The sequence below is a fragment of the Acinonyx jubatus genome, chromosome B3, assembly GCF_027475565.1.
Source record: "Acinonyx jubatus isolate Ajub_Pintada_27869175 chromosome B3, VMU_Ajub_asm_v1.0, whole genome shotgun sequence".
In the NCBI taxonomy this organism is placed as follows: Eukaryota; Metazoa; Chordata; class Mammalia; order Carnivora; family Felidae; genus Acinonyx; species Acinonyx jubatus.
The window spans coordinates 100,411,128-100,435,364 of NC_069386.1; the positions used below are offsets into that span (position 1 = coordinate 100,411,128).

A 24,237-nucleotide genomic window follows, 5' to 3' on the forward strand; every position below is an offset into this window, starting at 1 on the left:
ATTACCCAAAACATAGAACATGTGTGATTGCATCACTAGTTTACATCATAACCACCAGCTGGCCAGTTCAAACCAGGCTTCCTTTGTCCCACCGAGGTTATTTATAAGCTCCCCATAGTCTTGTTCTTACATGAGCAGCCTCTCCCTGCTCAGTTCTTCTGCTAAAGAAAGTAGTGTGGCAGTGGCAGTATCTGCCCCATCCCTTGGGAAAGGTCCATTATCTCCTTGAGAGAACTCTCAGTGACACTAGGAGAACCTAGTAAGAATCCTAATGTCTGTCCCAGGAATCTGCTCTGGAAATCCCTGAAGAGCCAGCACAGCCTGGGGTATATGCAGAAGGGGAAGGAATGGCTGCCTCCCAGGGGAGGACTGTTTCTTGTCTTGTCTTGGGCCTGATACAGCTTCTCTCAACGCTTTCTCAAAGACAGTCCATTCTTTCCTCCCTGGGGCTCCAACCCCGCAAAAGAGGCTGGGCAGAGATTGGTTCCAACATCCTCTTCATTCTTTAGCACAAAATCTCTTCCTTCTCTAGCCCAAAACCCAAAAGCTCCAAGATATAGGTCAAGCACATACAGAGGCTTTCTCATACATACTATTAGCCAGATACAATCCAGTATAAGACAGGAAAACCATTCCTTAGAATTAAAACATGAATCCACAGAGCAATTCTCCTCCTTTGTTCTCTCAGAGATCATTTCACCTTGTGGTCAATTCCATTTCTGAATGACCCCTTCCAACTTTAAAATCTACCAACTTTTGGTGACATGTTCTTGGTAGTGTTTTTTTTTTTCTTCTTTCCACATCTCTCTCCTTCATGTCCTCCCCCTCCTCTTTCCCTCTGTTCCCTTCCTTCCTTCCTTCTTTCCTTCCTTCCTTCCTTCCTTCCTTCCTTCCTTCCTTCCTTCCATTCTTTAGTTCTTTCTGTTGTGTTCTTTGCCTCAACTTACTGAATGGCAAATATCCCATTTCCAGACACTTATTTCTCAGACCCTGATGTACTTTCCACTTGATCTATGTTGTGATCTTGGTCATATTGACTACTCTGTGCCTCAGCTTTCTCATCTTTAAAATGGAGATAAAAATTACCAACAAAAAAATTGAATCAGCAATCAAAAAACTCCCAACAAACAAAAGTCCAGGACCAGATGGCTTCACAGGTGAATTCTACTAAACATTTAAAGAATAGTTAATACCTATTCTTCTCAAACTATTCCAAAAAATAGAAAAGGAAGGAAAACTTCCAAATTCATACTATGAAGCTAGCATTACCCTGGTACCAAAATCAAATAAAGACATTACAAAAAAAAAAAAAAAAAAAAAGGAAAGAAAAAGAAAGAAAGAAAGAAAGAAAGAAAGAAAGAGAAAAAAGAAAAAAAAGAACTACAGGTTAATATCCCTTAAGAACAGAGATGCAAAAATCTTCAACAAAATATTAGCAACCCAAATCCAACAATACATTAAAAAAATAATTCACTGAGATCAAGTGAGATTTATTCCTGGGTTATGAGTGAGGGTGGTTCAACATTCACAAATCAATCAAAGTGATACATCACATCAATAAGAGAAAGGACAAGAACCAAATGATCATTTCAATAGATGCAAAGAAAGCATTTGAAAGTACAACATCCATTCATGATTAGAAACCCTCAACAAAGTAGGTTTAAAGGGAACACACCTCAACATAATAAAGGCTATATATGAAAAGCCCAGAGCTAACATCATCCTCAGTGGGGGAAAACTGAGAACCCTTCCCCTAATGTCAGGAACAAGACAAAGATGTCCACTCTTAACACTTTTATTCAACATAGTACTGGAAGTCGTCGCTATAGTAATCAGACAACAAAAAGAAATAAAAGGCATCCAAATCAGTAAGGAAGAAGCGAAACGTCCACTATTGCAGATGACATGACACTATATATAGAAAACCTGAAAGACTCCACCAAAAAACTGCTAGAGCTGACAAATTCAGTAAAGTCACAGGATACAAAATCAATGTACAGAAATCTGTTGCATTTCTATATACCAAAAATGAAGCAGCAGGAAAAGAAATTAAGAAAATAATCCCATTTACAATTACACCAAAAATAAGATATCTAGAAATAAACCTAATCAAAGAGGTGAAAGATCTGTACTCTGAAAACTATAAAACACTGATAAAAGAAACTGAACATGACACAAAGAAATGGAAAGACACTCCATGCTCATGGATTGGAAAAACAAATATTGTTAAAATGTCTATACTACCCAAAGCAATCTACACATTTAATGTAATCCCTATCAGAATACCAACAGGGTTTTTCACAGAGCTAGAACAGAGTCTGAAAATTTGTATAGACCACAAAAAACCCTGAATAGCCAAAGGAAACTTGAAAAAGCAAAACAAAGGTGAAGGCATCACAATTCTGGACTTCAAGTTGTATTACAAAACCATAGTAATGAAAACAGTATGGTGCTAGTACAAAAATAGACACATAGATCAATGGAACAGAATAGAAAGCCCAGAAAAGAACCCATAACATGTGGTAAATTAACCTTCGACAAAGCAGGAAAGAATATCCAATGGGAAAAAAGAATATCTCTTCTTCAAATGGTTCTGGGAAAACTGGACAGCAACATGCAAAAGAATGAAATTGGACCACTTTCCTAAGCCATATACCAGAATGAACTCAAAATGTACTAAGACATAAATGTAAGACCACAAACCATAAAAATTATGGAAGAGAACACCGGCAGTAACTTCTTTGACATCGACCACAGCAACTTCTTTCTGGATATGTCTTCTGAGGCAATGGAAACAAAAGCAAAAATAAACTATTGGAACAACATCAAAATAAAAAGCTTCTGCACAGCCAAGGAAACAATCAACAAAACTAAAAGGCAACCTACACAATGGGAGAAGATATCTGCATATGACATATCTGATAAAGAGCTAGTATATAAAATATATAAAGAATTTATAAAACTTAATGCTCCAAAAAACAAATAATCCAATTAAAAAATGGGCAGAAGGTAAGAACAGTTTTCCAAAGAAGACATACAGACAGTTAACAGACACATGAAAAGATGCTCATCATCACTTATCATCAGGGAAATGCAAATCAAAATTATAACGTGATATCACCTCACACCTGTCAGTGTCCAGAGTGTTAACCATTACACCATGGAACGCCACTCACCTCACACCTGTCAGAATGGCTAAAATAAAAAACACAAGAAACAACAGGTGTTGGCGAGGATGTGGAGAAAAAGGAACACTTTTGTACTGTTGGTGGGAATGCAAACTGGTGCAGCCACTCTGGAAAACAATATGGAGTTTCCTCAAAAAGTTAAAAATAGAACTACCCTATGATCCAGCAATCACACTACTGAGTATTTATTCAAAAAATACAAAAACACTTCAAAGGGATACATATGCCCTGATGTTTACAGCTGCATTACTTATACTAGCCAAGATATGGAAACAGCCTAAGTGTCCATCAACTGATAAATGTATAAAGATGTTTTACATATCACAGTGGAATATTATTCAGCTATAAAAAGGCATAAAATCTTGCCATGTTGTAACAACATGGATGGAGCTAGACAGTATAATGCTAACTGGTATATAACAAATATCATATGATTTCACTCATGTGGAATTTAAGAAACAAAACAAATGAGCAAAGGGAAAAAGAGAGAGAGATAACCCAAGAAACAGACTAACTACAGAGAAAAACTGACGGTTACCAGAGAGGAGGTAGGTGAGGGAATGGGTGAAATAAGGGATGGGAATTAAGGAGTGAACTTGTCCTGATCACCACAGGGAGATTTAAAAAACTTGGGAGGGGTGCCTGTGTGGCTCAGTAGGTTGAGCGGTCACCTCAGGTCATGATCTCACAGTTTGTGAGATCAAGCGGAGCATCCAGCTCTGCAACTGACAGCATGGAGCCTGCTTGGGATTTTCTCTCTCTCTCCCTCTCTCTCTGCCCCTCCCCCACTCACTCTTTCTCTCCCAAAATAAAAAATAAACATTTTTAAAACCTTGGGAAAAACTAAATAAAAATAATAAATAAATAAATAAATAAATAAATAAATAAATAAATAAATAAATAAAATGGGGATAAAAATTCCTGCCCCCATATATATATAGCACTAAGCATAGTACGCAGCACATTATAAGTGCTCAATGAATATTAGCTCTTATTACTCCTAACATTATTGTTTGATATACACATATGTTGTGAAATGATTACCACAGTAAAATTATATTATAAAACATATTCATCACCTCACACATTACCATTTTTTGTGTGTGTGGTGAGAACATTTAAGACTACTCTCTTAGCAACCATCAAATATGTGATATAGTATTTTTAATGATAGTCATCATGCCATACATTAAATTCCCAGAACTTATTCATCTTGTAACTAAAAGTTTTTACCCTTTGACCAACATCTCCCCATTTTCTCCCATACCCTTAGACCCTGGTAACCATCATTCTACTCAGTTTCTATGAGTTCTTTTAGATTCCATATATAAGTAAGATCATATGGTATTTGTTTATCTCTGCTTGGCTTCCTTCACTTAGCATAATACCCTGAAGGTCCATCCATGCTGTTGAAATGGCAGGATTTCCTTCTTTCTCACAGTTGAATATTTCTGGGTGTGTGTGTGTGTGTGTGTGTGTGTGTGTGTGTGTGTGACATTTTTTTAATCCATTCTTCCATCAACAGACACTTAGGTTGTTTCCATGTCTTGACTGTTGTGAACAATGCTGCAATAAACATGGGAATGCAGATATCTCTTCAAGATAGTGATTTCATTTCCTACCCAGAAAGTAGGATTGCTGAATCATATGGTCATTCTATTTTTAATTTCTTGAGGAACCTCCATATTGTTTTCCATAATGGCTATACCAATTTACATTCCAACCAACAATACACAAAGCGTTCCTTTGTTTGCATCCTTGCCCACACTTATCTCTTGTCCTTTTGATGATAGCCATTCTAACAGGTGTGAAGTGATGCCCCATTGTGGTATGGACCTGCTTTTCCCTGATAATTAGTGATGCTGGGTGCCTTTTCAGGTACCTGTTGGTCAGATGTCTTCTTTGGAAAACTGTCTGGTTCAGGTCCTTTGCCCATTCTTTAAATAGGGTTATTTGTTTTTTGTTGTTGTTGTTTGTTTTTGTTATTGTTGTTTGCTATAGAGTTCTATGAGATCCTTATATAATTTGAAGACTAACCTCTTATCAGATACATAGTTTACAGATATTTTCTCTCATTTTTTAGGGTGTTTTTTCATTTACTGATTATTTCTTTTGCTATGCAGCTTGCTAGTTTGATGTAGTCCCACTTGTTTATTTTTGCTTTTGTTGCTTGTACTTTGGAGTCTTATCCAAAAAAAACATTGCCATAACCAATGTCAAGGAGCTTTTGCCTTGTTTCCTTCTAGGAATTTTGTTTTGAGGTCTTACAATTAAGTCTTTAATCCATTTTGAGTTGATTTTTGTGAGTAGATATCAGAACTTTAAAAAATTCATCTTAGGCATCCTTAACCATTTCACTCAGCTATTATTCAGTGAGATGATACCAAATAAATACCTTTTCTCTTGCAAGAATCACTATTTGTTGTTAGAAGTTTTCTTAGAGTGGTAGCTTTACCCTATTCCTGCCTCTACCAAAGACTTTTGTGTTTAAACTGTTCCTCCTTCAGGGGCGCTTGGGTGGCACAGTCGGTTAAGCAGCTGACTTTGACACAGGTCATGATGTCAAGGTTCATGGACTCAAGCCCCACCTCAGGCTCTGTGCTGACAGCTCAGAGCCTGGAGCCTGCTTGGAATTCTCTGTCTCCCTCTCTCTCTGCCCCTCCCCCACTAATTCTTCTTCTGTCTCTCTCTCTCTCTCTCTCTCTCTCTCTCTCGCAAAAATGAGTAAACATTAAAAAAAAAAAATGTTCCTCCTTCATCAGGACCCTGCCCAACCTTTGGGGAAACAAAGACTTTCTAGGAAGGTATTCATTATTTCATTCATTCATGAAAAAAAATATTTAGGGAGAACTTACTACACACCAAACTGGGTAAGATGTGGGGAGCAAACAAGCAAAAGTAATTTAGGGCCGTCAGAGCGAGGTGGCACCCACATCACAGTTCAGAAAGTGAATGAATGCAGGGCCAAGAACCGGGACCTCCGCCCGCGGCCCTCCCTCCCTCCCACCTGTCTCACCCAGCACCTCAGAAAACTTGCCTGCGCCCTCCCAGTGACACGAGTCACCGTGCACTTCTAGGAAAGGCTTTGATACTGAGAGAGGGTTTAGGGAAAATAAATGCAGAGAGGAGGAGAGTGTCCGCAATTCAGGCAGCAAATAAGCAAACATGGTTAAAACAAGCCAGCAAGCAAAGCGTTAAGTAAGCATACTCTGAAAGCTTCGCAGACTCTGTCTTGGTCTGAGGAGTGACCAGGTGAATCTGGAGACAGGGCGGTGAACGTGGCCACACTTCCAGGTCTCGAGGGGGGCGGGCGCAGGAGACCGACTGGAGGCTGCGGGGCTGGGGGTCTCTCCAGGTCAGTAGCCACTGCGGCGCCGGGTGTGCGGTGGGGCAGTGCCGGGCCCCACGGCAGGGAGAGGCCCGGGTGTGTGTGGGTGGAGGTCCCGCCCCGGGAGAGGCGGGCCGGCCGGGACTATTTGAGGCGCGGAGCCACCGCCCCGCCAGGGATCGTACCACCTCGCTTGAAGTTGCCCCCCGCAGCAAGCTAACTAGGGAGCGCTGGGCTGTGGGGTGAGTGGCGGGGGCGCCTGGGGACGGGGACGGAGCCTGCTGACGGCCCCGACGGGGCAGGGGCGAGAGCGCCCGCGCGGGGGTCGGGGGTCGGGGCCGGGGGCCGCGGGCCGCGGGTGGGCGCGGAGAGGCGGCGGGCCGCGGGCGGAGCTGGGGGAGCCGTCCTGGGCAGGGGCCGTAGCCTGCGAGCCCTGGAGGGAGCGGTGTGCGACTCCGGGAAAGTTAGCGGCGCTTTGCACACTCTCACGCACTTTGCTGGGCGGGCCCTGGGTGTGTCGGCGGGCCCTGGGTGTGTCGGCGGGCCCTGGGTGTGTCCGCGGACCACCCGCCGGGGCTCAGGTCACCCTCCGCAGAGACTGGGAGGCTCGACCACGGCGTCCCGCCCTCCCGCCGCGCGCCCGGGTTCCAGTTCAGGGTTAGGAAGCCGGTCCCCCTTCGCAGGAGGTGGGGAGCCTGCCCAGGCACTCTGGAGGCGGCTCCTGCGCCCCGGGACTGGGCTGCGCGGCCGCTGCATCTGGCTGTGGGGCGCTGGGGCTCTTCCAGCAGGCCTGGCGGCGGCAGGGGCTGCACCGGCTCTCGGGGTGCTGATCCCTCAGAAAATGGTGATGCCCCGGGGCCTGAGTGGGCATGTGCCCGGCTTGGCGAAGACCGCACATCCTAAGCTTTTGCAAATCGGTGACTCATCCCTGCCCAGATTGGCTAACTTGGGCATTAACATCCCGGATCTGTGCTGAGGACGTGTAGGGTGTGGCAGAATGGTAGACCAAAAGTGCAGAGCTCCAGCTGGGGGCAGCTCTTAAGACATGTATGAAGATGTATTCTGAATTATCAGTTCCTTACATAAAAGCACTAAAATGTGTCCATTCTGAGGAGTAGGACCTTAATGCCAGAGAGTCACATAGGGGACACGTAAGGTGAGACACCCCCCCCCCCCCCTTCAAGTTAGTGATTGCTAGTCCAGATACTGTGGAATGTTTGTAAAGTGACTCCTGGGAGTTGGGTCTCTGGACAGTAAGGACAGGTGAACCTCAGTGACCCAATCTGTTTCTCGGATTCTGGGAAAGGAATAGAAAAAGTTCATCTGTGTTCTTTGGAAGATTGGAACTGCTTCCTAAATTCATAATGTTTGGGGGTTACACTTAGAATCAGCATGTTCTGGGGAAAAGTTTGATGATGGTTTTTGAATGTTTTGAGCTTAAAAGTGTTAGACGAATGCCTCACCACGTTACTTAAGTAGCAGAAGAGGGGGCAGTCTGCCTGATAGACTGACCCCCAAAGCTAGCTTTTTTTCAATGGAATAGGCAAGTCTCACTCTGTTCAGAGGTCTTTAATCAATATTTCACTCTGCTACAAATATACATAAGTGCTTTACTTATTTATTTTTTTAATGTTTTACTTTTGAGAGAGAGAGAGAGAGCAAGTAGGGGAAGGACAGAGAGAAGGAGACACCGAATCTGAAGCAGGCTTCAGGCTCTGAGCTGTTGGCACAAAGCCCAACATGGGGCTCTAACTCATGAACCATGAAATCCGGAACCATGAGATCATGACCTGAGCCCCAAGAGGTGCTTTAATGTAAAGACTTTTTACTTATTGCTAGTGACGTCAAAAGGCCAGTATTGGTCTCTCCTATAACTTAGGTACTTATTTGCCTAGCATCTCATCAGGCAGACTCTAAATCTTTTTTTTTTTAAGTTTGTTTGTTTGTTTGTTTGTTTGTTTGTTTGTTTAGAGATGGGGCGGGGGGGGAGGCATGAGTCAGGGAGGGGGCAGAGAGAGAGGTAGGGAATCTCAAGCAGGCTCTGTGCTGTCAGCTCAGAGCCTGATGTGGGGCTCGAACTCAGGAACTATGAGATCATGACCTGAGCTGAAGTCAGATGCTTAACCGGCTGAGCCAGCCAGGTGCCCCTAGACTCTAAATCTTAACTGCAACAGAGACTTATATTCATATGTTATAACTTGAGCATCTCATGTTGACCTTAAATAAGATTGGCTTATAAAGTTAATGTATCCGAGACTCATGGTAACTTATCTAAACCATAGCCTCTCTTTCCTGTGATAGTTTGGGAAACAGGCTCCTCCGGAGGACAGCTGAGTTAGCATTTGGTATCTAGTTCCTGAATTGGTTCTTCTCATTAAATTCTGAGTGGTAAGCCTGCCAGAACAGTGCTTGTTATAAACTTCCAATTTGCTGCTGACTAAGTATCATGTGTTCTCTCTTGATTGATGTTCAGCTTTTCCATAGGGGGAACAATCAGTAACTGAGAGGCGCAAGGTAACTTTACCTTCCTTGATGCTGAGGAACTATGATAAGAAGGAAATCCTAGTAAAGGACCAGTTTCCTTTATTCCAACTCAGCATCACCGAATTTGGCCTTGGAAAGTGGATTTTCCTCAAGCCCTGCTCCATGTTTCGGCAACTGCCTCCTGTATTCTTCGGAGAGGAGTGTGGGCAGTGCCTTGGGGTTCTGAGGAAATACATTCATGATCCACTTCTCTTTCAGCTCATATAAAGGTCAAGGCCCTTTGTGAGCAGAAATTTCAGAAGTGCTCCCAGGAACCCTGACTACTGGACTAATTGCTAGGTGGGCCTAGAATAGCATAGTACAGTAGATAGCCACTCTTTATTAGAGGGTAAAGTACAATTAACAGCCAGTTAAAATGGTCTGCATTATGACTCATGTTTAAATTCCTTATTCCAAAGCAACACTGAACTACTTCCTGTAGGTTTTTCCAAATATGAAGACCCAGGTAGTATTTCCTCAGTGTTTTGTTTTGTCTTTGATATAGTTTCTTTTCTGGAGCTTCTAAATTCTCTGATTCTGGGAATGGCAGGATAGAGTGTTCATATATCTATAGCATCTGTAGGGTGAGAAGTTTTTTTTTTTTTTTTTTTTCATTTAATTATCTCTTTATATAAACAATCCATCTAAAAAGAAAGAAAGAAAGAATTTTTCCAGGCAAGTAAGAAGACTTTTATCCAAAGTTTTTTTTTTTAAGTTCTATGGTTGCTAGATTTCAAAAAAGCATTGGTTATAAACTTTTTCAAAAAAGAGATCTGATGGTTGAGAATTAAGATAGCAAAACAGTGCATACCCAGTTTTTGGAAAAGTACACTTCATTGGTTTAAATATGGTTATAATTAGTAAAATGACTGTGCAAAATGGCATCGTTGTATTCAGTATTGGATACAGTGAGTGTTGGAGCTCACTGAATGAGTCACCCAGCTTTTTCTGACAAAAACATGATCGTTTTAAATTTGTTTATAATTTCAACATGTTATGTAGTCCTGAGTGAATAAGCCAGAGAATTGATTTCTAAGTGAAGTAATAAACACTTTTTAAGGACTATATTTTAAAATTTCAAAGAGTGAAGATTTTACATTAGTATAAAATGAGTTTGAATTAAGAGTGAGGGTCCTTGGACCCTTGGTTGTTGGTCTGCCAAGGACGGAATGACTTTGGGCCACCATATTAGCTTTCTAAGCCTCTGTTTCCTCACCTCTAGAGTGGGAATATTAACCTTCCCCTGAAAATCTTATAAAATTATTATCAGAATGAAAATAGGAAAGGTATGGGAAAGTGCTTCATAAACCAAAAAGTACCACACTAATGCAGGATTTCATTATTCTAATGGGCTTGTCTAATGTGTCACAACACAATCCAAACTGTCACCCAAGGCTTTATGTGAAACACAGTGGAAAGAAATTGAAATCTGCTTTGTTTCTCAAAGTGTTTTGGTTGGAGCTGGAAATAAGCTGAATATGCTCCAGCAGAGACTTTAGGAAGAAATGTTAAATTTTGGAAATGCTGTCTTTTTTTTTGGAAATGCTGTCTTTAGTTTCTGGTTTTAATCAGCCTTTAAACACATCTTAGTTTGATAGGTGTTATATTAATAAGATACTTTATAAGGCCAATGGTACAGATTTAGCTAGTTTTTTTTTTTTTAAGTTTATTTGTTTTTAGAGAGAGAGCAAGTGTGAGCAGGAGAGGGTCAGAGAGAGGGAGAGAGAGAGAATCCTAAGCAGGCCCCAGGTTGACTGTCAGCATAGAGCCAGACGTGGGCTCCATCCCACAAACCAGGAGATCATGACCTGAGCTGAGATCAAGAATCAGACGCTTAGCTGACTGAACCACCCAGGCACCCCCAGATTTAGCTGGTTTTAACTATTGAAAATAACTTTTTGGCTTTTATTGACCTGTATATCTACATTTCTGGAGGGATATACACACTAATCAGCTTAAAGTGTTTACTCAACCAGGCACAATTTTGCCCTCCCTCCCCTGCCCCCAGGATATTTGGTAATGTCTGAAGACATTTCTGGTTGTCACAATGGGGAGGGGGGGTATTTTGCTACTGACATCTTGTATATTGAAGCCAAGAATGCTGTTCTACATCCTGTAATGTTCAGGGCAGCTCTGACTCTGACAGTGTATCTGACCTGAAACGTTAGTAGTGCTGAGACTGTGAAAAAGCCTTTACCGAATGGGGATATTTAAGAGAAGTCAACAATATGTATAAAGTTATAAATCTGGGTCTTTGGCATGTTGCTTAGGAATGGAAGAAAAGTTTGTGTGATCAAAGGAACTGAACTCTCTGCCCACCTTGAAGTTCAAGATTATTTCCTACTGCTGTCCAAAACGAGAGTCTTTGCTTTCTTAAGAAATGTCCCTTCTAGGGCACCTGGCTGGCTCAGTCAGTAGAGCATGCAGCCCTTGATCTCAGAATTGTGAGTTTGAGCCCCACTTTGGGTGTAGAGAGTCCTAAAAATAAAATCTTTAGGGGCGTCTGGGTGACTCGGTCAGTAAACATCCGACTTCAGCTCAGGTCATGATCTCACGGTCTGTGAGTTCGAGCCCTCTGTGCTGTAGCTCAGAGCCTGGAGCCTGCTTTGGATTCTGTGTCTCCCTCTCTGTGCCCTGCTCTCTCTCTCTCTCTCTCTCTCTCTCTCTCTCTCTCTCTCTCTCAAAAAACATTAAAAAATAAAAATAAATAAAAAAAATTAAAAATAAGAGACATCCTTTTTTCCCCCTTTTCTGTAACAACTCTTCTCTCAAGTTCCTCTTGCGGTGGCAGCACACTTTTCTAAGCAGTGGTAGCCTTTTAAGGAAGGAACACCAGCAGAGGAGCACCTGACTTCTGCTTTAAAAGATCAAATGCTACAAGAAACACATGAATATAAGCCCTGGGAGCGTCACTGTGACTTCCTAGCCAAACTGCCAGCAGTTTTCCACTTTAGAAGATGGACACGGTGATATGCTTAAACTGCTTCCAAATATGTTTGAGAATGCCGAGATTAAAAAGGAGATGTGCAGAAAAAATTAGTAGGAGGTAACATTTAACTGGGTATAAGTAACAGCAGAGTTTGATAAGGTATCTGGTATGTATAAATGAAGGACATTAAGTCCTAGGAGGGGCTCTGCCTTCTTTTTTTTTTAACCAAAAAGTGTAATATTTTACAATTTTAGGACATATCAATTAGGATCTCTTGGGGTAATGTCATTTCTTAAAATAATTTAGTAAATCTCACAAGTGAGCAACTCAAGGAAAAAGAGAGTCTGATTGTTTAAGGGCCAGGTCACTTTGGCAGGTGATCCTGATCCGAGAAAACTCACCCAGGCCTCAGGAGTCCCAGGTTGTCGTCCTCCCCTCACTGCCAGAGCACCTGCAGCAGGGATAGGTGTGAAATATCTTCTATGGTTAGAGCCATGGCTCAGGGAGAGGAGCAGGAGAAAGCAGGAATGATATGTCAAGGCCTCCCCTGGAGTCAGCTTTGGGCAAAGCCAACTCTGGTATCATCCTACCCAAAAATATTTTCCTCCACATTGTCTGACTCTCCTCTCATCTCCTCTCCTCTTTTTTTTTTTTTCTTCACACCCTTGTTTGTTATACTGCTGGAGTTTCATTTGGAATAAAAAATATCTTGAAATAAAAAAAGGAAGAAAGGGGGAAGAAAAGAGGCATCTTGTGCCTGCCTTTCATTTTCATTGCTCCACATCTGATCTCATCTCTCCTTTAAGGCTTAGCTCAAACAATACCACCTCTTCCTCTCTTAGAAGTAATAGTTCTAGTTGAGATGCCCCATCACACAGTTTGGCTCACAGTATTGATCTCTTGTGATCCCAGCTGGCCTGTGAGCCCTTTGACCATACAGATCTTGGCCTATCCATCTTCAAACCCAGACAAGAGCCCACACAGTGCCTGACCCAGAGCAGGCATAAATATGCGCCATTGGAGGAATAAATGATTGGCAGTAGCTACACATAGGGGCACTGGTTTTCAAATCTCAGTAGAAAGCAGTCAACTCTGCTTTCCTCCTAAAACCCAGAAGATGGCATGGGGGCTGATCTTGGGACCGGGAAGGGAGGTGGGTGATTACCCTTTGTAAGAGGCTGAACCCTTTGTAAGAGGTGGTGGAAAAAGCTCCCAGGAAGGAAGGTGTGGAGGATCACTGATGAACCAGGACTGTTTGTGTTTTTACCAAAGAAAGGGGCAGAACATTTTCTTCCTTGTTCTTCTCTCTCCTGTCTTGTAGGCCCCAGGATTCAGAACACAGGCTAGTATGATTAGAGTTTAAAGTTATTAATTAAATAGGGCTTGGTAATCTAGCTGGAGTGCATTCCTGCCCTTTGATGAGCTGTTTTGGTAGTTCCAACACCACTGATTTAGGCGTATCTAGGGAATAAACTGGCTGGGGAATAAAATGCCTGCCTATAGATTGTCTAGAACTGCCCAATGAACTATTTGTGATGTTGTGTTGATATGGAAACTGGTCAAATCTAGGATCAAATGATAACCTATCTTTTTTTTCCTCCTTTCAGGAAAATGGCAGACAGTTTTTCAGTAAGTGTTTTATGTTTATTTTCTTAATATATATTCCATGTAGGTTGAGGACTTTTTTTTTTTCCTTTACCACCAGACATTCCCTTCTAATTTTCTCACCATTTGGCTTCTTCTGGCTTTAACTGCCCAATGAGGGCTTATTAGCTGAAGTCTTGTTTTTCCAGAAGCAGATTCAAGAAGAAAGCGAGGCAGATAGAGGCCTGAGACTCACTAATAGTAACTCCTTTACTGAAAAGCCTGGGGCAGAAGCAAGTGGATTTCATGCTCAGGAGCTGAGAAATAGTATGAGCAATGGGAAGTGTGGTGCAGTCTGAGCATCCTAATTTCTGTGATTGTTTTTCTCACATCAGTTAGAGAGTATGTGCTTTTACATAGAGGAAGGCTAGCTCCTGACTTTGGCAAATTATGAATGGCAGCCCTCCATGCTCTGACATGATGGAGGCAAGAATAAAGTGATACAGGAAATGTAGCAGCTGCGCAGACGTCCCATGAGGCAGAGAGGAAAGGAGAGATACCCTGGCTTCTCACTTCTTCCCACTCTTTAATCTCTTGCCAGTACTGCCCCTTAGCCAGACTCTGGAAGCCTGGCAAACACCATCTGCAGGGGTCAATTTCCCTGAGATCAGGGCAAGGGAAGGAAGAGGGATGGATTTGACCAGCACATTGGGAATATGGCAGGGCTGACTCTTTGCTATCAAACATGGAATTCATTGAACTATGGGAACTCAGGCCCATCACCCTGACCACCTGCTATAGGGCATCTTTTCATCTGAACCATGTAGTTGTTTGATTTTGATAAGCCATGATCATCAAAATGCAGATAAGGCAAGTACAGACCTGTATCAGACACCACTGTGCATGGCCATGCACCTATTGTGCCTGCCTGGGCCAGGCTTGCGGTTCTGCTAGAAATTAGAAATGGGACTAGGAGCCCTTTGAGAGCTGCTAAGAATGTAACTACCCCTGTCCAAAGTCCTCTTCTGGAATGGTCCTGTGAAATGAGATGGAGACTCTTATTAAGCTATCCTGGTTCTCTCCAAGGAAAAGTCTGTGCCATTGGATAGATGTGTTAACTTTACCACGTAGTTAATATATTGACCCACTATGGCCAAGAAAGTATAGCAATCATTATTAGAATAACAATCAATAAAATGCATTCTTTATGGCAAGACGATTCATGTTGAGAACTGTAAATTGTTTTACTTTCCATTTTCTGTATGGCTCCCCTCCTCCCCAGACAGTAATCAACCGGGAATCCCACTTACTTAATGGCATGATCGGGCCTTTTAAAAAAAACCTAAACTATAAAATTTTTAAATAGTCCTAGATTTACAGAAAAATTGCAACAATAGTACAAAGAGTTCCAGTATACCCTACGCTCACTTTTCTCTATTGTTAATGTCTTACATTAGTATGGTACACTTGTTAGAAATAATGAACCAGTGCTGATACATTCTTACTAAAAAAAAAAAGAATAAAGTGATGAAGCATATGTAATCTCAAAGTTTCATTTTAGTCTTAGGAACTGCAGACTATTTAATAGGTGGAAAAAGTTTGGTTGATATGAATTTCATACCTTCACCATATCCCTCTACTTCTTAGATCACATATTCCTGTTTCCTGAAAATTCTGTTTTTGTGAATGTTTTTCCTCCTGTAATTGTTTACGTCTTTCTTTCCAGCTTAATGATGCTTTGTCTGGATCTGGAAACCCAAACCCTCAAGGATGGCCTGCCGCATGGGGAAACCAACCTGCTGGGGCAGGGGGCTACCCAGGGGCCGCCTATCCTGGTGCCTACCCTGGACAGGCACCTCCAGGCGCCTACCCTGGACAGGCGCCTCCAGGAGCCTACCCTGGACAGGCGCCTCCAGGAGCCTACCCTGGACAGGTGCCTCCAGGAGCCTACCCTGGCCCCACAGCACCTGCTTATCCTGCACCAACTGCACCAGGAGCCCACCCTGGGCAACCGAGTGGGCCTGGGGTCTACCCTCCTCCTGGACAGCCAAGTGCTCCTGGAGCCTACCCTGCTGCTGGCCCCTTTGGCGTCCCTGCTGGACCACTGGTAAGATGGAGTTAGTTGTTTCATATACTTGATTGTGATCAGGACAAAGCTAATGAAGAAAGAACACAACAATTGTCTGGAGCGTTGGTGCCATTACTTTGCTGTGCTGTGGCTGGGAGCTGGCTCTGCACACTGACATGCAAAGGGCTTCAGAGAGACCTGAAGCTTTAAATTCACTGGTTAGAGCCACTTTTTGAGGACCAGCCATGGATCAGTCCAATAGAAAAAAATAGTTATTTGTATTGCGTTTAGTATGCATACTGTTAGTATAAAGAGAAGTCAGTGTATCTTTTGAAGACCTTTGTAAAGCAGCTTTAATATAAATGAAGTCAAGATCATAGTAATGGGGGAACATTTTGGTTACTATTATTAATATACACTGAGTACATAACATGCACCAGCAGTGTGCTTCTATGTGAATGATTTCATTTAGCCCCAAAACCACCCTAGAAGATACGTTATTATCCCTACTTTACACTCAAGGAAATGGGACAATAGAGAGTCCTACAACTTGCCCAGGGTCATAGAGGGAATGTGTAGGGAAACCAAGGTAATGTGGTTTTGAAAAACCTTCTAAAGGTAATTTTGTGATCTAAGGATTGAATTTCCCTTTATGTTAAAACCCACTTTAGTAAATGAATTCTAAATGTACTACCTGTGGGGCTCCAGACACATCTCAGACACATCTAGATGTATAGACTAGTTGGGGGATAACATACAGATGTGAGGCAAGTGTTTAGTAGTAGCATGGGATCAGACCCTTCCAGGACTATGTGGTTGCTGGCACAGGTAGCGTCTGACCTGCTTTTAGGTCAGCTTAGAGGAGAGTGCAGAGAAGGTGTTGGGAGTGTGGGAGGCATTGAGCAGAGCCTTGACCACAGTTAGTCATTTGTAGACAGATGGGGACCTGGAGGCTGTGGAAAGGAAGAGGCAGATGTGAGAGAGGTTACAAAAGAAGCCCAGGAGCTAGTGGTTAGGTCTTAGGAGTCAGAGATGACTGGGTTTTTGATAATGGACAACTACAGCACCGGCCAAGGGACAACCCCAAACAGGAAGTCGGGAATGAGACCTGATGGGGGATGGGGAAGAAGAGACAATTCCAGCTCACACCTGTTGGATATGAGGCATTGTAGCAAATTCAGGAGGAAGTATAAGGCCTGGAGAGAAAAGACTTGGGTGGTGGTTGAACCCAGGAGGAAGAAATTATGAAGGGAAAAGAGAAGAACCAAGAGAGTTTTGGGAATATTTACAGCATCTTAAACATAGATGGTCAATAAATTTTTGTGGAAGAACTAGGGAATGTATTAAATAAAAAAGTGTTCATTTAATACATAAATTATCTGCCTTTAAAAAAACTAAACTTTAAAATTTTGAAGTTCTAGATTTACAAAAAAATTGCAAAGGTAGCACAAAGAGTTCCTGTATACCCGACACCCACTTTCCTCTGTTGTTAACGTCTTAAATCAGTAAGTATCTGCTAAGTATCTGCCACATTCAAAGCACCCTGTTGATGTCATGTAAGTAGAATTTAGGAGAACTCACAAGTCCCCAAATGTGACACAATGTCTGCCCTCAGGGAGCAAAATAACCATGGTGAAGTACATTATGTGACAAAGGTCTTAAGAGTGGCACAAAGTTGTGTATCTAAAATTGATACAATTATATCTCAATAAAAATAATAAAAAAAGAAGAGTAGCTAGCAAAAAATGTTAGTGTTGATTGCAAGGTCTAGCTTAAGCCTTTCCAAAAAATAGTCCAAGTGAATGAATTATAGATTGGGATGTCTTAGTAATTACTGAGAAATACAGTGCTCCAAAAGGGAATATGTTCTGTCTTTGGTACCAATTAACTGATGGTTTTATTCTTGATTATTGCTTGTGCATGGAGGAAGCCTTATCTCTTCAGGCCCTGTGCAGGGTGGCCTGAGAGTCTGGAAAAATGCCTTAAATTAGGATTATATGTTATTCACATTCAGCAACATACTTTTCTTTCTTTCCCCAAGAAAATATGACTCTTTATTAACACATACATGTTTTTTTATCCCCAGACTGTGCCTTATGACCTGCCTTTGCCTGGAGGAGTCATGCCTCGCATGCTGATAACAATTCTGGGCACCGTAAAGCCCAATGCAAACAGGTAAAGAGCAAAATTAGCAACTCAAACATATTTGTCAATTGCCTCTTGAATAAAGAATGATCTATTTTGGATTTTAATGAAAATTCTAAAGCTACACATTTAGAATTCTATCCCGTAGAATTGGGATTATCCCATAAGTCAGTGTATGTTCCCACCAAGGGACAAAGTGTCCCTCGCTCAATCTTGTTTTTCTCCCAGAACCACAAGGAAACAGTTCTCCTTTGTGAGCACAAAGAGAAAGAGCAGAAAACCCATTCAGAAAAAACTAGCTTTTCCCTCACAACGAGAGCCTTAGAATTTAAGGGAAGTAGAGCCTCAGTAATGTAATACTTGGCCATCCCTCCACTCTGAGCCATATATTGTCTAAAAAACCAAGCATGCATTTCATGTCTAGATGCCCATCAAAAATTGGGGTGAGGAGCACCTGGGTGGCTCGGTCAGTTGGGTATCCAACTTTGGCTCAGGTCATGATCTCGCGGTTTGAATTCGAGCTCCGCGTTGAGCTGTGTGCTGACAGCTCAGAACCTGGAGTCTGCTTCAGATTCTGTCTCCCTCTGCCTCTCCCCTGCTCACGCTTTCTCTGTCTCTCTCTCAAAAATAAACATTAAAACAATAAATAAATAAATAAAAATGAAAAATTAGGGTCAAAACCACAAAGATCACACTGGATGTGATTTTGAGTTAGTGAGAGCTTGTGTATCATACCACTCTCTCCTCATACTTGTACAGATCACCCTGCAGTCATGCATGGCACAGTGCAGTCTAAGATCTGGTGAGCTTCACTGCCATTTCCGCCTTCCTACTGGGCACATCAGGAGAGTGCCAGATTCCCATGGTGTCAGCCTGGTCTACAGATGTTAAGTGGCTGGATGGGGGAACCCTAGTCTTCTGAGTAGACACTATTAAAGATTTGGAAAGAAGTTAAAGACTTCATCAAAATAAGTCAGCCTTTGCCATTGGAACTGGTTTGATGGAGGTGAGCTAGGATGGAGTAAGACTGAGCTAATTTAGGAAAATCCATGCTAATTTATGGCTGCCCTGGAATGCCTGGCTCTGGTTATTACCACTAGTTATTTACATGTAATATGAGCAGGTTAAGGATATCCTGAAGACATCCAGTATACCTGTCCCTGAGGTTAGTGGTACCATTAAAGCTCCTGCAGCCATAAATTAATCTGTGTTTCTGGGTTTTGTAAACAGTGCACAAAAGGTACAAATTCGAGCTATGTATACAGGTATACAAGAATCCATAAGCAGCCTCTGTCGGTCACCTTGCTCCTCATGGATTAATGGGAACCACCTTGTCTGTTACCAGGAATTGGACTCCGCCTCCAGCTTAATCATTTACATTCAGATAGCTCATTTACTCTACTTCCAGCCAGTTTTCCCTGGTTCTGTGTGGTAGCCACTACCCTTTCCACCCAGCCTATACAGCTTCTCTAAACACAGTGCTTACCTGAACAATAAAGCTTGTCTCACAGCCAGTTATAAAACGTATATATCCTCTGCCTACGTCCTTATCCGTCTTTCTTCCCCAAATACCACACAGAACCCAGCACACGTGATCCTGTGTGTATGGCACTCACGATTTGTGAATATCTGCCCTCCTTCCTCAGCTGCTATCACACAGAACCACACTGGTATGTTTGCCTTATTTAGGGTTATTGCATTAGAAACTTTAGCTCCAATAACACTAGAGATGTAGACAGAGCCTGTGGCAGATTAAAACTAATTTTGGTTGAAATGATTAAGAGGATAGTAAACAGAAAAAAAAATGGTTGCTTCTGCAAAATCTGTGTGAGGAATTACATGAAAAAAAGAATGCTTAAGGTGGCAGAGATGGCAAGATGTTCCTTTTCACTGTAGAGAAAATACAGCCATTGGAATTTTTAGTCAAATACTAATTCTGTTGTCGTCTATTTTGACCCTCTCCCTGTGAATTTAATATTGGAAGATACATTTGTGGCTGTATATGTCTGTTACTGGGTAAATGAAACAACCCAAGGAATCATTGTTAATAGGTCTAGAGTGTAGACCTTGCTTTAAAACAACACCACCAGCTGATTCTGATGTTAGTACTCTAGGGAGCACACTTTGAGAAGCTGAGGGATAGAGTTAATACTCTAACAGTCGGAGGACTTGTGTTTGCATTAACAGCCAAGTAGAAGGAATAAGGTCAAAAAGTTAAGCCAGGACTTCCATTAATTCCACTTCACATCATGGAATGTTTAACACATTTATCGCCATGACCTCACAACTTAGCAACAGGATACCGAACATTATGTTGTCTCATTCTTGTTATTTTAGGACTTAGGTTTTTGGTTAACTATAAGGAAGGCAGGTATTCGATAGCTTTTATTTATTTGACTGGCCTGCCTTTCATAGGTATTAAAAGTAGCTTGGGAGGGCAGGGAAGAGGTAAGCATTATTATTTGCCATGTAAAGCATAAAGTGGCCCTAAACTTACATAAGGAAACCTTGAAGAGTTTTCATAGTAGAGGCAGTAAAGAGGGAATGATAGCTGAATACAATGATGTGACCAAAGACAATGAGGTAAAACAATGGAACACATACTGCCTTACTTACTTTCAGATACTACAAGAGTACATCAAATACTTGGCCATTCCAATTTGAAGCCATACTCTGGTTTATTTACTTCCTGTTTAGAAAATGTCCCTGAATTTATAAACTGATTTGCTCTTTAGAAAATTATATGTTCTTTGGGGCGCCTAGGTGGCTCAGTTGGTTGAGTGTCTGACTCTTGGTTTCTGCTCAGGTCATGATCTCAAGGTTCATAGGTTTGAGCCCTATGTGAGGCTCTGTGTTGACGGCACAGAGCCTGGAATTCTCATTGTCCTCTCCCCTTCTCATGCCCCCTCTCTCTCTCTCTCTGTGTCTCAAAAATAAATAAACATTAAAAAAACCCTATGTTCTTCACTTGATACATATGTACAACTTGAATCATTTTACTAATTCTGGTCTTTGGTTTAAACAGACTTGCTTTAGATTTCAAGAGAGGGAATGATGTTGCTTTCCACTTTAACCCACGCTTCAATGAGGACAACAAGAGAGTCATTGTTTGCAATACAAAGCTGGAGAATTTATGGGGAAAGGAAGAAAGACAATCAACTTTCCCATTTGAAAGTGGTAAACCATTCAAAGTAAGTTATTGCTACTATTATATATTGATAATGTATATTTTTCATGGGGAATCACTCTAAAACCACAATGCATTTGAACTGAATTTTTTATCAACTGTCCCGGGAGACCTAACTAGAACATCTGCTCCTCATCTTAGGACCAGGCTCAGCAAGACTCACACACTCCCCAACTCCATTCACGCATTTCACCATTGTCCCTGTTGCTACACCTTTGAGTTTAAGCTTTTCTGGAAATGAGAAAAATAGTGTCTTTAATAAAAAAGGCAGAAAGTCTTGATGGTACAGTTGGGCTGAGATTTAGTTCTTTAATACAGCGTAGTTGGCATAGCAATCAAAACTAATTTTGTTAAGTTCTAAAATTAATGCATGTTTGCTTTCTGAAAAAATGTATAGGTTTTCAAATTAAAAAGTTCTCCATCGTTTCTCTTTTCCCCCAACCTCACAAAGGTTGCAACTTGGTCAGTATCTTTCTAGTATTTTCTATGACATACAACACACTATTTATCTACTTTATTTAAAAAAACTTTTATTTATTAAGTAATCTCTACCCCTGAACTCATGACCCTGAGATCAAAAGTCACATGCTCTACTGCCTAAGCCAACCAGGCATCCCAACATACTTTTCATTTTTAAGCACTGCTGCAACAAATATTAGGCCCACAGTGTTGCGTTGAGAGTAGAGTGGTTTGTAGAGTAGAGAGTCTACTAATAGCTAGACTGTAAACTCCTCAAGGGCAGGGACTTATAAGGACCATATTCTACATTCGGTGGACATCTTTTCATAGTAGAATATTTTTACTTAGGGGCACTTAGATGGCTCAGTCAGTTAAGTGTCTGACTCTTGATCTCAGCTCAGGTCTTAATCTCAGGGTTGTGAGTTCAAGCCCTATGTTGGGCTCTGTGCTGTGGATGTGAAGCCTTCTTCAAAAAACAAAACAAGGGGCGCCTGGGTGGCTCAGTCAGTTAAGCGGCCGACTTCAGCTCAGGTCATGATCTCGCGGTCTGTGAGTTCGAGCCCCACGTCGGGCTCTGTGCTGACAGTTCGGAGCCTGGAGCCTGTTTCGGATTCTGTGTCTCCCTCTCTCTGACCCTCCCCCGTTCATGCTCTGTCTCTCTCTGTCTCAAAAATAAATAAATGTTAAAAAATAAATAAATAAAAAATAAATAAACAAAACAAAACAGAGGCTCCTGGGTGGCTCAGTCGGTTAAGTGTCTGCCTCTTGATTTTGGCTCAGGTTATGACCTCACACTGGGCGTGGAGCCTGCTTAAGATTCTCTCTCTTCTTCTCCCTCTGCCCCTCCCCTGCTCGTGCTCTCTCACACGCTTTCTTTCAAAAACAAGCAAATAAAACATGGTTACTTAATAGTATTTCAACTATTGAGATATGTGATAATTCAACAAGTACCCTATTGATAATTTGGAGTATGTAAATATTCTAAATGAATAAAACCTGGAAGGCTTGTTTTACTAAAATACTGTAAAAACTGTCCATATCTTTGCTTCCTAGAAGAATAATTTTATTCCACAAGTGTACATATTTAAAATTTAGGTAAGATATTGCCAAAGTGCCGCTTCCAAAAGGATGTAAGGATAAATGTGCTTGCTACTAATTATTGGGAAGTGTTCCCACTGCTCTTGCCAGAACTGGTTGTTATTGATCTTCACGGCATTTGCCACTTTACTAGAGGAGTTCTACTTTAGTATATTTATTTATTGAAGTACAGTTGACATACAGTGTTACATTAGTTTCAGGTATACAACATAGTGATCAACATCTCTATGTGTCATGCTGTGCTCACAAATGCAGCTACCATGTGTCACCATACAACACTATTACAGTACCATTGACTGTATTCCCTATGTTGCACCTTTTATCCCAGTGACTTATTCATCCCATAACTGGAAGCCTGTACCTCCCACTCCCCTTCACCCATGTTGTCCATCCCTGTATCCCTCTCCCCTCTGGCAACCACCAGTTTGTTTTCTGTATTTATGGGTCTGTTTCTGCTTTTTGTTCATTTGTTTCTTTCTTTGAATTGTTTTTTAGATTGCAATAAATGAAATCATGGTATTTGTCTTTCTCTTTTTTTTTTTTAATTTTCAACGTTTATTTATTTTTGAGAGAGAGAGAGGCAGCACGAGCAGGGGAGGGGCAGAGAGAGACAGAGACAGAAACCAAAGCAGTCTCCAGGCTCCAAGCTGCCAGCACAGGGCCCGACACGGGGCTTGAACTCAGGAACCGTGAGGTCATGACCTGAGCTGAAGTCGGACACTTAACTGCCTGAGCCACCCAGGCGCCCCTGTCTGACTTATTGCATTTAGCATAATACACTCTAGGTCTGTCTGCATTGCTGCAAACAGCAAAATTTCATTCTTTTTAATAGCTGAGTAATATTCTATTGTATATATATACCACATCTTTATCTGTTCATCTATGGATACATACTTGTGTTGCTTCCATATCTTGGCTATTATAAATAATGCTGCAGTAAACATAGGGGTGCATATATCTTCTTGAACTAGTGTTTTTCATTTTCTTTGGGTGAATACCCAGTAGTGAAATTACTGGATCATATAGTATTTCTGCCTTTAATGTTTTGAGGAACCTCCATAGTGTTTTCCACAGTGGCTGCACCAATTTACATTCCCATGCACAAGGGTTCCTTTTTCTACACATCCTCACCAACACTTGGTGTGTTTGTATTTTTACTTTTAGGTGTTGGGCATACAAAGACTTTGTTTTTATGTAGACACATTATTAAACTTTTCCTTTATAGCTTCACCTTTATCATTTTTTTCATTTTCTTTTGCTTAAATCTTTAAATATCTGGAGTCTATTTTGACTGCAAAGTCACTTCTTTGGACTTCAGTCAGTTCACAGATGATCATACAGATGAACTATGGGACATTCTGAGCTCAAGCCAGACTGGTTTTGACATAAATGAGCATTCCTAACAGTTTTGTGTATGTGCCATTTCAGATACAAGTGCTGGTTGAATCTGACCACTTCAAGGTTGCGGTCAATGATGCTCACTTGTTGCAGTACAATCATCGGATGAAAAATCTCCACGAAATCAGCAAACTGGGAATTTCTGGTGACATAGATCTCACCAGTGCTTCACACACAATGATATAATCTTACAGGGAAAGATTTAAAAAAATGAAATTGAATATGAACCCTTAGACATTTAAATCTCATGTTTACTGACTGAAAAATTTTACCTTTATTCATCAATGTCCTTCTTGTAAATCGCTCATTTAATAAACATTCTAAGAGTTA

At 41.5% G+C, this 24,237-nt stretch overlaps 1 protein-coding gene and 1 long non-coding RNA gene across 2 annotated transcripts in view; one reads left to right on the forward strand and one right to left on the reverse strand.

The window, feature by feature from the left end:
* LOC128316040 (uncharacterized) overlaps nt 1-6,613 on the reverse strand; it is a 39,463-nt gene extending 32,850 nt beyond the window's left edge. The window contains exon 1 of the long non-coding RNA XR_008299415.1: nt 6,397-6,613. This is a non-coding gene — a long non-coding RNA (uncharacterized LOC128316040). The remainder of the gene's footprint in view (nt 1-6,396) is intronic.
* A 13-nt stretch (nt 6,614-6,626) lies between these two features.
* Nucleotides 6,627-24,237, forward strand: LGALS3 (galectin 3). Its single transcript, XM_027065757.2, has 6 exons — nt 6,627-6,758; nt 13,576-13,597; nt 15,279-15,659; nt 17,707-17,795; nt 20,791-20,956; nt 23,938-24,237. The coding sequence occupies exons 2-6, from the start codon at nt 13,580-13,582 to the stop codon at nt 24,091-24,093; spliced, it is 810 nt and encodes a 269-aa protein (XP_026921558.2). The 5' UTR covers nt 6,627-6,758; nt 13,576-13,579; the 3' UTR covers nt 24,094-24,237.